The sequence below is a fragment of the Centruroides vittatus genome, unplaced genomic scaffold (assembly GCF_030686945.1).
Source record: "Centruroides vittatus isolate TY-2023 unplaced genomic scaffold, ASM3068694v2 scaffold_386, whole genome shotgun sequence".
Taxonomy (NCBI): Eukaryota; Metazoa; Arthropoda; class Arachnida; order Scorpiones; family Buthidae; genus Centruroides; species Centruroides vittatus.
In genome coordinates this window covers 8,029,037-8,042,867 of record NW_027122706.1, presented here as the reverse complement: position 1 = coordinate 8,042,867, position 13,831 = coordinate 8,029,037, and the positions used below count along the sequence as shown (strand labels likewise).

Genomic DNA, 13,831 nt, shown 5'->3' with positions numbered 1-13,831 from the left:
ATTTTTTCCAATTCCTCCTGAGTTCTTCTTCAGGCACTATAAATAATACATTATAAAGGAAAAATGTTAGAGAGTATAAAATTTTATTTCTGTAATTTTATATATAATATATATATATATATATACACAAATCAAACATTTTAAAATGTTAGAAAGAAATTGAACATACCAGTTATTGCTTTAAGTAATTTTTGTTACATTTGTTTAATAGAAATTTAAGGGCTGAAAAATTTTTTAAATTAAAACAATTTATATATTGATTATTTTTTAAGTTTGAAATGGAATATAAATAAGAAAAAATGAACAATCAAGTTTGCTACAGAATTTTTCAAAGATTTCATTGCTAAGTTATTGTGTGTGTGTGTGTGTGTGTGGTTAAATAAATGTGTAGTTAATCTACAAAATTTGTTAATATTTAGTAAAATGTTAAAAATACAAATCAAAGTCGATTTTTAAATTGTGTATAGTTAATTGGTATCTTTGTAAAAATTTAAAAATAAAACATTTGCATTTATTGTTTTGTTTTACATTTTCTATATTTACTAATAAAATTATTATTTATTAAATAGGGAAATAAAGGTGGTGTAGCTGTAAGATTTGATTTTCACAGTACTTCTGTTTGTTTCGTTAATTGTCACTTAGCAGCACATGTAGAAGAATATGAAAGGAGAAATCAAGATTATAATGATATCTGTGCTAGGATGGTATTTAATCAATTTAAGCCTCCAAAATTTATTAAAGATCATGAGTAAGTCTGTTGTTTGTTAAATATTTGTTTTGTAATCATTTTGTACAAATTAAAAGAGTTTAAAAATTTTATTATTTTACATTTAAAACAGAATACTTAATGATTGTCTTTAAATATATTTATCTTTTAATTTTAAAATTATATTCTCGTTGCTTATTTTTTCTTTGACGTACCAAATAAATCAGTTTTGAATTATGTTCTGATGTTAGTTTAATTTCTGAAAGAATTTATACACTGCATGTTCACACATTTAATTTTCTAATCTGCATTTTAAATGATTAGTTTTATAATTTTAGTACATTTTAATAAACATTGTAATATTCAAATTTTATTTTTTAATTAATTATAAATATAAATTGAAAATGAATTGGTAAATTCTGAATTTTGTTTTAACAAATAAATCAAATGATTTTGATTAGAAAACCTTTTTATTACACATTGTTCTTTATAAACAGCAACATTTCAGTTCAAAAACAAAAAAGTGAACTTAAAACTTTAAAGTTTTAAAATTTAAAATAATAATTTTACAGTTATAGAAATAAATTTAGTGATATCACACCAAAACTAGTTTGTTAAGTGGTGATATTCAGTATCTTACTCAAATTTGCTATTAAAGATTTTCTCTTAATTTATTTAATGCATTAGTAAGAAATTTTCATATTAGTGAAGTTTCTTAAATTTAATCCATATTTTGTTAATTTATTTAGCCATATTTATTGGTTTGGTGATATGAATTATCGCTTTATGAGTCTTGATAATGAGCAAGTTAAAGCATTTATTGATAAAGAGAATTATTCTGTATTACAAGAACATGATCAGGTAATGATTTTTCTTTTTCTTTTTTTTATATATAAACAATTTTAAACTTAGTTTGGAAAATTAGATAAATTATGTAAAAGTTGATTATTATTTTACATTATATTTTATCTTTAGTATTATTATTTCTTATGCTATTGTAATTGTATAGTAGTATATTACATTACAATATTTTTTAAAATTAAACTAAACTGAGAAACTGCTTAATATGTAATAAATGTTTACAATAATTGCAAATGAAACATATATTGACTATCAAATTTTTATAATTTATGTAATAGAATTTGACAAATTCAGTTTTGTGGCTACTAAATTTTGGATCATTAAAAAGTAATTTAAACCTGTTATTATTTTAAATCACTAGAAATTAATTTAAATTAACAAGATTCATATTTCAAAAAATTTTTCAAAAATATTTTTTTTGTTTTTGTAATGAATCACAAATTCAGAGGAAAAAATTGCTATTATTTTTGAAAGATTTATTAAATATTAAATTACTTAATGAATTTGAAAAATATCTGAATACTTGTAATCTTTATAATAGCAAACATTGCTAGCATGATATCATCAAAAATTTTACTATTCAGTTGTAAGATATTAAAAATAACAGTAAAAATTAACAACTATTCTATTAACAAAAATTAACAATTATTCTAAACTTTTTAATATTACAGTATTTGTCTAGTTTCATTAGCATTGAAAACTAAATATATTTTTATTTAGCTAACAGTACAGCATGGTTTAAAGAGAGTTTTTGTTGGTTATTCTGAGGGACCAATTAGGTTTTTACCAACATACAAATATGATCCTGGGACCAATCAGTGGGATTCAAGGTATATTTTATTTGATGATGATAATTATGCAAATTTATTATTTAATGAAATATCTTTAAAATTTTGCTTAGTGTAGCTTAGCAAAAGTTAAAGTAAAAATCTAAATGAGTCAAACAAGTCATAAATATTTTTTTAAGACTTCACTTTGCTGAAAATTTTAAATTACACTTTCATGATAAAGTACAGAAATTTGTAAACTTTTCTATGTAAGTTTTTAAGAATTATGGGTTGAACTGAAAATTATTATGGGTTCATATATAATTCCATTAGAGAGAAAATTTAATGAAAACAATTTTCTAATTGCTATTAATTTTACAGAGTACCTGAAAAATACTGTTATGTTTATTTATTTATTCATTATAACGTACTTCTGCACTATACACATATATTTTGCTGTTTGTGGATCTTTATATTAGATTATAAATTATCAATACACAATTTGGACTGATGATTGTCTTGTAGTCTAAAAGCCTGCTGTCTGAGTAACATACTCCATTACACATTAGATGTGTCTACAAGAGTGAAGTATGTTACTGATATAAAATTTAAATACTTTATTATAACTGAATGACAAGAAATACAAATCTTATTCAAATATCTTTCAAATCAACATTTGAGTCTGTGTTTTTGGTATATTTATCTTCAACTTGGTTTCAGTCTTTCCTGATTCCTCCTCATCCCATATTTTGACATCGCATTAAAGAATATTCTCAAAGTCAAAACCAAGTCCAAAGACTTTATAAGAGTAGAAGTCATCTATTGAGTATTTCATATTTCAGCTCTTCCAAAATCTTTAGATCTAGTTTCATGTACAGTACACTATTGTCAAGATTCTTTTCAGGGAGTTCTTATTTAGAAATAAAAGTAGTTCATAAGGAAGATTTTAATTTTAAAGATATTTCACTCACTATAAAATTAGATACAGTTTAAATATTGTAATAAATTAAATTATAGTTTTTAAAATAGTTTAAGTAAAACAGATTTTTATCTAAAAATTTATAACATTAAATTTCTTTCAAGTAAAAACTACATTGTTATTTAAAATTATTTTATGATTTCAAGGAAAATAATATAATATATATATATAAATTTAGAAAATTAAATAAATGTAGTAAAAAACTATAATAGAGTGAACCATGGCAATTGTATATACTAAAATATTTACAATTAGTAAACATTAAAAATCAAGTAAAAAATACAATATAATTTAATTACTGAAAAATATCATCATAAATATTTAAATTTTTGATGTAAAAAAAATAAATAATAATAACCCAGATAAATAGCAATTATTAATTATCTGAGGCTACTGTCTATCATAATCATCAACCATACATAACATGTATAATTTTGTGTGTGTAACTAAACCAAAATATTGTGGATATTTTCAAACATGTTTAGCTGAATTTATTATGGTTACAGCAAATTAATTTAATGATTTAAATTGGTTTATATTTTATAATATAAATACAGTATTAGGAAGTTATGAAATCTTCCTGTATTTCATAAAGAATTTGCTTTTGGTTGTACATTTATGAAAATGAATAGATTTTAGAATTGGTTGGTTTGAGAATTTATTTAGAATTATAATTTTAAAAGTTTTGTCTTAATTAGTTAAACTATATGTTTTTAATTAGTTAATAATTGTCATATTAATAAAATTTTTCATGTGTCTTAAATAATAAATATATTAAGATAATTGTTAGAAAATATTTTATTATTGAGAATTTATAATTTGTATTAAAGATTACCCTTTAATTATAATAAAAGTTTCAAATCTAAATAAATATTTTATTGTAATTTATATTAATTTTTTATTAATTCTATACTACATGAATAAATATTAACAGTATCTATCTACAGTGAAAAGAGTAGACCACCAGCTTGGTGTGATCGAGTTTTATGGAAGGGTGAACATATGAAGCAATTATGTTATCGAAGTCATTCGTCATTACTTATTAGTGATCATAAACCTGTCAGTGCCATCTTTGAATCAGGGGTATAGAGTTATTTGTTAATTTATCTTTAAGATATTTTTTCTTATTAAATAATAATTAGTAATTTCATTTCAAACTGATATTTTACATTTCTTCATAAAATGCATTTTAATTTACTCTATGCATAATATATGAAAATATCCAATTGTTAATTATTTATATTTAAATTTAACATTGAATTAAGTACTTTTTAAATTATATTTCTACAGAATTATTTACTTATATTTCTATGGAATCATTACAGAACACAACTGGTGTTAAAACCTTTCCCCATGAAATTGACAAATGTTTTAACACTATTTGTTAGTTTAGATAGTTTTGGAGATTTCTTTACAGAATACTTTATGTACATAGCATTAAAATTTTTTAAATAATAATTATATTTCTTTGATTATTTGTTGTTGAATTTTGTTTATTTGTTTTATTAAATAAAACATATCAGTAATGCATTAAAATAAAAATGATTGTATTTGTATATTTAAAAATATCAATCAATAGTTAGTCAATTTGTTATAATTAATTAATGCAACTATTATTAGTGTATTGATGATGTGTGTGAAAATGCATAATCTGAGAAATAAATTTAATCCTCCATTCATACAGGAAAAAAGTTAGATTTAAGTGAATATTATTTTGTAACTAAATTATATCTTTCTCACTTATAAGGAAGTAACTTTAATTTTAAAGAATGAATAAATTTATAGAAATGTTATATTCTGTATTTTGAACATGCAACAAATAAAATTTATAGAATTTGTAAACTTATATATTATTTGTATAAAACAAAGATATACTTTAAATAATATATAAAAAGTATATTACTTTTTATATTCACTTCAGCTAAAAATAGGAAATTGACTTTTTTAAAAACAAAATCGGAACTCTGTTAGTAAAATGTGTGTAGCTAACATCAAATATAAAAGTAATGTAAACTGTGTCATAAATATTTTAAATTTTGAAAATGTAAGCAGAACTATAATTTTTAAAATCATTATTTTAAAATATTTTATAGATTTTATAAATCAGAAGTATTAATATTTAAGCACCTCACTCATTAAAAAAAAAAAAAAACTGAATTATTTTTAAAACAATGAATAGTCAATATCAATAACAAGAAAAATATACTATGCAATAAAAGCCTATTTTAAAATAGAAATGAAATTTTACTAAATTAAATTATAAAATATGTTTAGTATTTAAACGATTCAAGCAATACAGAATATGCAAACTTTGAGATAATGTGTATTCCTATTTTTAGTTTGTGTTAAACTTTACTTTTACTGTTTAGTATTGAGGCTCTTAGTCCTGTCTTGGAATAATCCTGGAGATTAAAGAGAGGTAGAATTTGGTGTTTGACATAAAAAAATATTATGTTGTTCCCTTCTAGTAGAAAGGAGACAACACAGAAAATTATTATGATAAACACCAAATTAATGGGAAAGAATTATCAGAGATATAAATAGTACTTGATACATTCATATGTGAAGTTGAATTCATATTTGAGAAAATCCTTTAACATTCATAAGTTACATAAGTTGTTGTTATTTGGAATAGGATAAGTGATAGTTATTGGCCACTTAAAGAAATTATTTTAAAAATTATAAGACATAACAAAGATTAAATTAGGAAATGTTGCTTTATGAATTTATATTTATATATATATTTATATACTTTCTACAGCCAATATTACAAACATCAATTATTTAATCCAAAATGTGCTTTGGCTTACAAAAATACAGAATTGTATAATAATTGGCCAAACACAACAATGAAAAATACCTGTGGAATTTGTTTGCTACTTACTGAGAGCAGAAACTTGTATTAATTCTACCATGCAATATTTCCACATAGCTTTTATAGAACTGTTATTAAAGAGGTTTAAATTCAAAGTGGTCAATTAGTCTGGTGGCCAAAAACTATACTGTTTACCCTATCATTTATATCACTGTTCAAATATTTTACATTTAAATATATATTTTAGTTTTAATAAATACTTCTTGATATTATAATTATTAATTGAAAAACTGCATTATTTTATTTTATTTTGTGTGTGTTGTTACATGAAGTAATTCAATTTTAAAATATTTTTCAGATCAAAGTTGTAGATAACACAAAGTATAGAAAGATATATGAAGAAGTATTAAAGAAGCTGGATAAGTTAGAAAATGAATTTTTGCCTCAAGTTACAGTTGATAAAACAGAGGTAAGAAATATATCATCAATTTAATTTATAATATAAAAACTAATATAAACTTTCAAAAAATTAAGTAAATAAGTTTTATATAAATATACATATATACACACTATATATATATAAACTTATATGCTTTGGGAAAATATGATCTAAGATTCACTAAATGAAATTAATTTATAAAACTAACAGGAAAGAATAGTATTTTTAAAAGGATATTATAGTCAACCTGTGTGATGGTTTTACTTTTATTATCTCTGTGTCTGAATAAAATATAAATTCTTTTTACACAAGGAAATGTTAATTTAATTAGAAAACAAATATTCAAAGACAAAAACAGATGGAGTATTACCTAATGATTATTTGTTTTATGTTAAAAAATAAAACAAAAGACTGTGGTAGCTAAGTCATATATTTTCAGAATAGTAATTCACATTAATGCTTTGAAAAATCTGAGTTTGAGTACAGATCATATTCTCGGGATGCTTTCATAAATGGTCTGGCTAGAAATATCAAGTTTCGTCCCTTACTACCAGGTCATTTCATTGTAGATATAACTGAATTCATAATAGGTGTGAAAAAGTCCTATTAATATTCACAAGATCAGGGAGAGAGAAGGGTAAAAAACAAAAATTAATACAAGTTGATTCTTTTAATTAATGGATTAGTAATTCAAATGAAACTACATTTGAATTTGTAAAATTATTTGTAAAGAAATTAAATGAATTAAAAGTAGGTTTTGAATGATCTAAGTTTTTGAGAATTTTGTACTTAAAAGAAAATTATCAACATTATTTCTACATCTTTTATAAATAAATATCTTGTATTTTGAAGAAATCTATAGAATAGAATGTTTTTAGTTAATTAGTTAGTTTTTTTGCTTAGTCTTCTTGTTTTTTCCACTTTTGATTTAGTTTACTTTAAATTTACAATTATAAATTAATTTTTTTTAAATAAAAACTGCTACTTTGAAGCTATTTTAATGATATTTTCTGAATGTTGTGATTAATTTAATAAAAAATCTTTTTGTGATATACAAATATTAAAATTTCTTTTAGTTATAATATACATTATATATTTATAGATTCATTTTGATAAGGTTTCTTTCATCGAAATGCAAACACAATATCTAACAATTGCAAATACTGGACAAGTAAGTGAAATTTAAATATTCTGTTTAAATTTTAATATATCTTAATGTTATGATCAAACATTATTTTTTTGTTTGTTATATTATTTCTATTTAAAATGTGTTTGTTATATAAAATTGTTTATATATAATATTTTAATTTATTTTATTGTATTTTGTGTATGATTTAATTTTCTATTGAATATTAATTTATTTTATACAAATTAGTTCTTTGTTTTTATAAAAGGTAATATTTTTTTTTACTCAAAACTATTTTCAAAAAGTGATTATAGTAGCAGATACTAAGTTTTTTTACTGTTTACTATATTCTCTCTTGAATATCTAATTAACTTAGCTTATTAGAACTAAAATAAATCTTGATAGGAAGGACATAGGCAAGTTGCCATTTTTTCAGCTTTCCTGAAGGAACAAAAATAAAGTTAAAGTAATAGTAATTTAATTATATACAATTGAACCTGTCTACCTCAAACATGTTTATCTCAAAAAAACTTTTTTTCTTGCATTTTCAGCCTAAACTCAATATATTTTCCATGTTTATCTCAAATAATTTTCTTCCAAAATCTTTATATTTCAAATTATGGAATGAAGTGTCAGTTACAAATTCAAAGGTCAGTGACTACAATCTGTAGCATAAACTGTAGCTGAGAAATACCTTTTGTAATACAGCACATACTGTAGTTGCAATTAATGTGGCTTTTCTCCGATTGGCTGAGTTTGGCTTGTGTCTTATTGAATGAAGAAAGTCATGATCAGAAACTATTGATAAACTGTTTCTGTTAAAGTATGTGAAAAACGTTTTATTTAACTTTATTAGGTACATGCTTAACTAGCCATTGTATTAATAAAATACTGTGCCGATCAAACCTGTTGCTGTTTACTGTGTAGGAACCTCTGTATCTCAACCTATCACAAATTTTTTTCTCATTCCTATGAGATTTGAGATAGACATGTTCAACTGTATATTGATATGTAATGTTATGTCATGTAATTAATAATAATATATAAGTGTTAGTTACTAATACAAAACTGTTATATATCAAAGACTCAGAAATGAATAACTATTATATTTACACTCAGCTTTATGTCTATGATATAATCCTGTCAATTTCATATATTGTTTTCAGTTTATTTTTAAATTTATTATAAACATCAATATTTCTTATTTCAAATCTTAGTTCTATTTATTTTCGAAATACAGTTGACTCTGCATAAGTCGACATCCGGATAACTCGTCACTTGTCGGTTATGTAGTCAGTTTTTTGTGGTCCCGGCCGACTTACATAGGCATTAATGTTAATAACCTTAAAAAACTGTTTACTTGACATTGTTTAACTTGTCACCACTGGATAAATCAACATACTTTTTCAGTTTCACACTTTTTAGAATTCTGATAAGTCGACCCCCCCCCGAAAAATAAGTTTACACCACACAGCTTATTGTACAGTGTAAACTCATTTTTTCAGGAGGGGAGTCGACTTATCAGAATTCTAAAAAGTCAAAAAAGTGTGAAACAGAAAAAGTATGTTGATTTATCCAGTGGTGACCAGTTAAACGATGTCGAGTAAACAGAGTTTTTTAACATTATTAACATTATTGCTTATGTAAGTCGGCCGGGACCATAGAAAGCTCACTGATTAACCTATGGTGACGAGTTATCTGGATGTCGACTTATGTGGAGTCGACTGTATATGAACTATTGTATAGTTTTAATTTTCAGTTTTTAGGTAGTATTTTCTTATATCTAAAAATCAGTGTTTGCATCTGTTATTGTACTTCAGTAACATATCTTTAAAATAAGTAGTATATTGGAAATTTGAATTGTTATATTTAAAGATAAAATTTAATTACTTTTTTATTTATGAAAAGTTGGAGTTTTTTTTCCTTCATTGTTATACTGTGTAGCAACTGAAGAAAACAGATCTTTATTTAACAAACTATGTATGAATCAATTTTTTAACACGGGAAGTTTTAAGTATATTATATTGTGATGTTGAACCCATACTATTTCACTTTGCAAAAAAAGGACTTAATTAAGTTTGATCCAGATATTTTAATACATGAAGATACGTAACAAAAATTCATTAGTATTGTTTAATCATCATTGTATTTTTTGTTATACTGTTATAGTAATTTTTGCTTTATTTGGTTTATTTATTTCCAAGTTTATTTTAGCATTTATCATTACAAAAAAAGGAAATGGAGTGATATGATAAAAATGTTATCATTCAGTAACCATTTGTATTTTCAACACATAGTTTAAGAGGTTCTGCCTCAGTATTCCATTTTTCCATTTCACTTATTTTTATAATGCTATAATTTTATATATTTGAGAACAAGAATTGAGTTAGTGATCTGAGTAGCATTACTGACATTATGCTTATCAAGATTACAAAATTTTTGTTCCATGTTAATCTTTTCCAGAATTTAGTTTATTAAATTTATGACATTACTATTTACAAGAATTGTGGCAGCACTGCTTATCTTTAAGCCTATTATTTTAATAATATAATTATAGATGGATTTTTGTTTGCTATAATTTTTCTATTTGGTTTTGGAATTTATATTTGGAGTTTGTATTATATATAAAAGAATTAGATTTTAAAAAATACTAAAATCTAGTTTTATATATATAAAATTTTTTGTATGTAATTTATATTATTTTACTTAAGTTTAAATTTCTTATGTTTTATAGGTTCCTGTACAGTTTGAGTTTATTAAAAAGCTTAATGATACAAGATTTTGTAAGGAATGGCTAAATATTAAACCTTTTATGTCTTTTATTATGACTGGTAAGTTTTATTATGGTTCAGTTTCTTCTATTAAATTAATTTATTTAATAAAATGTGTATTTCCAGGAGAGAAATGTGATATTGAACTTGAAGTTTATGTTGATAAGCATACTGCAAGTAAATTAAATACAGGACAAGATCGAATGTATGATATACTTGTATTGCATCTTGAAGGTGGAAAAGATATTTTTATATCCTTTCATAATTAAAAGTAAAGAAAAAAATATATATACAGTCAATTCTATTTAATTGGGGCAGCTGCTTTGTTGGGCCAAATCTCAAAGAATGGAAACCAAACTAATAAATTCATACGTAATTTAAATAAATTAATCATTTAATTGGGACAGCAGCAGAAAAAGAATTTAGCAATTTTTGATATATTTTAGGAATCATCTGAAAATACGTAGACACTACATACACTAATGTTGTGTAGGCCTAACGGTTGGCAGAGACAAAGTGATTTTGTCTTTCTCTTGGGTGCTCGGGCATTTTGGTTTTTCCAGAGGGGGTCAGCATAGTGAGACATATCACACAGGGATCCCATCTGAGGCAGACCTGAATGAGAGCTGCTGGCCCTGCTCTGGATTGGACCAGATGATCCGTTTATAAGCGAAGGGACAAAGATTTCCGGATAATTTTTTGAGGTCTCTCGACTGAGTTGGAAGACAGAGTTTCCTTGGAAGGTATTGTGTGCATGATTATGTCTAAATTTGAACAGCAGCCATCTGATTGTTGAGACCAGCATCTGGAGCTGGCGGATTCTACAGATCCTTTCGCTGAAGTGACCCAACTCCAAGTAAAGGAAACTGTTCTCAAAGGAAGACTGTAAGGTGACTTTTGGATGAACCATTTCCTTTCTCTCTTTTTAGTTAGAACATGGTCTAACTAAAAAGGGAGAAAAGAAAAATCATTCAATCGGGAACAAATCAGTCAACCCTTGTGTATGTCACTACTGATCCTGTATTTGGCAACACTAGTGTGATTCGAATCAGTTATCTAGAAATTTGCTATATTATCTGTGTCAAATTTATAGATATTTTCTATATTTTGATTTAATAAAGCATTAAAATAGGTACCTAATTATTTTTTTTATCTACTTATTTATCTACTTTTATTATCTACTTTTTTTATCTACTTTTACCTACGTAGTACATATTTTATTTTAGAATTTATTATTAGTTCATTTAATTGGGCCAAAATGGATTTTTTCCAATGTGTCCCAATTAAGCAGATTCGACTATTTATATAGATAAAATAGTTTAAAATTTTTCAGAAATAAAATTATGAATGTTTATGAAAGATTTAAAATTAAATGAAACAAATGTTTTTAACTTTTCATAAATACAAGTATTAATTTGTTGAGCTTTAGTTAAAAAATTAAATATATACTTAAACTATATGCATTGTGATTTTTCTATTTTCATATACCTGTATTAGTTTGTTTTACGTTGCTGCAATATAATGCAATATGTAATAATTTGTATATTATTGTAAAAGTAAAATACAATAAAACTTCTTTAACTTGAAGCTCCAAGGGGCAAAAAAAACTCTCACTAAAACAACAAATCTCTTTACAATAGTGTTTCTTCTTGTTCCACTAAATATAGTTAGAGAGGGATTTGACTATATATAATTTTAAAGAATACTTTATTTGTTTGCAAGCATGTGTGTTTGTATGATTATCATCATCATCATCCATTCAAATCAAATATTATATATCTTTCTAATGATAAATTCTTAACTATTTTTTTACATTACTGTGACTGGTTCTTATGTTCCAAGTTCATTTGGTTCTTCTCTTGAAGCACTTGTTCGGATGCATGCACCAATTAGAGATATATCTATGGATGTTTTGATAAATTTGGTAAGTGTTCTTGGCAAATGTTTCAAATAACTTAAGTATCATAATTTTGTGCAGATAGCCCATAAGATATATTATCCACATCCACTTAAACATATATCACTTTTAAATTACAATTATGAACTCATCAAGCAGCTTTTCCTTCATCTGAAGTCATCAACATTATTTTTAGTCACACATATGTTCATCCATCCACTGTTGTAATTCGTAGGATTTCATCTCCTTGAATAACAGACATAAAAATACAACCTGAATAAAAATTACAAAAAACAAATTAAAAAAAAATAAAAATGCATAACATTTTACGAATGTAAATTATTTTGTAACTTTTTACAAGATAATTTAAAATGAACAGTATCTAAATGTAAAAAGTTTGCAAAATTATTCTTATTAGTAAAGCTTTGATGAAAGAATGAACAATGTGAAGCATTTAATCTAAAATTAGGGTATTGTAAACAAGATAAATTATAAATGATATAAACAGGAATATATACATGAATGAAATCAAATTCAGATATATAATAAATTACCATGAAAGGAAAAAGTAATGTATTGTAATATTTGAAAATATGATACCTTCTAACTGCTTACCAGTAAATATCATGCTTTCAACAGCTGCTCCAAAGGTGAGAGTATCTGAAGGTTTTATGTTTTTTCTAGCAATTTCTTTAGATTATATGCTGCCATGGGTTATCTGTAGGAACTTATGGTAATTGTGATTTATTTATTATAATTATATCTTCATATAAGATGTTTTGAGAGGGTAACTTTTCAAATGTAATTTTTTTAAATAAAAATTTAAATTTCATATAAAATTATTAAAATTTTATTGTTTTTAATCTTATATAATTACCTAATTAAATTTTTCTTCTTTAATGAGGAAAGTAATTTAAACTAACAAATATTTGAATTTAATTGCTTATATAAATTTTTAATAAGTTAAATTCTTCTTGCATTGTGATTACATTTTTCAGAAGCATTTAATCACTGAATGCTTTTTTATAATGTTTCATGGAAAATCTGTTTAATAGTATCACAATGCAGATAGAACAAAGGAACTTTTAGAGAACAGAAAATGTGATGTTGCAAGAGAGGTATCTTTCTGTAGTCATGCATTGCTTCATCAATCTGATGTTGCAGTGAAGTTTGTTTACAATAATTATGCATAAGTACTGGAAATTATTATTTTTTATTCAATTGAATTTCAAGCATTTGTTGTTTGTTAGATCTTGTTAACTTTAGTTAACTGCCTACATTTTATTTCAAGAATGTTGAAAATGAAACTGCACCAGTTTATGATGTATGTGCACCTGTGATGATAAACATTATAAGAGAAAGAGAAAGAAAATACAACATATTTTTCAATTAAATAGCTCTGTCTTAATGAAAAATGACAAAAACATCCTCCGGTGATTTACCTACCACTTGGAATTTTTCTGACAGTCA

General features: G+C 24.0%; 1 protein-coding gene across 3 annotated transcripts in view; it reads left to right on the top strand.

The window, feature by feature from the left end:
• The window catches only part of Ocrl (Oculocerebrorenal syndrome of Lowe), an 86,808-nt gene that overhangs the window by 54,977 nt on the left and 18,000 nt on the right, over window positions 1-13,831 (top strand). For 2 of the 3 annotated variants that reach the window (XM_067286843.1, XM_067286845.1), the window contains 9 exons: window positions 570-748; window positions 1,456-1,567; window positions 2,288-2,397; window positions 4,261-4,396; window positions 6,487-6,597; window positions 7,670-7,738; window positions 10,428-10,524; window positions 10,591-10,717; window positions 12,280-12,388. In XM_067286843.1, coding sequence (XP_067142944.1) covers window positions 570-748; window positions 1,456-1,567; window positions 2,288-2,397; window positions 4,261-4,396; window positions 6,487-6,597; window positions 7,670-7,738; window positions 10,428-10,524; window positions 10,591-10,717; window positions 12,280-12,388 — 1,050 coding nt within the window. Of the gene's footprint in view, window positions 1-569; window positions 749-1,455; window positions 1,568-2,287; window positions 2,398-4,260; window positions 4,397-6,486; window positions 6,598-7,669; window positions 7,739-10,427; window positions 10,525-10,590; window positions 10,721-12,279; window positions 12,389-13,831 lie in introns of all 3 variants that reach the window. The other variant, XM_067286844.1, reaches the window with a different exon arrangement.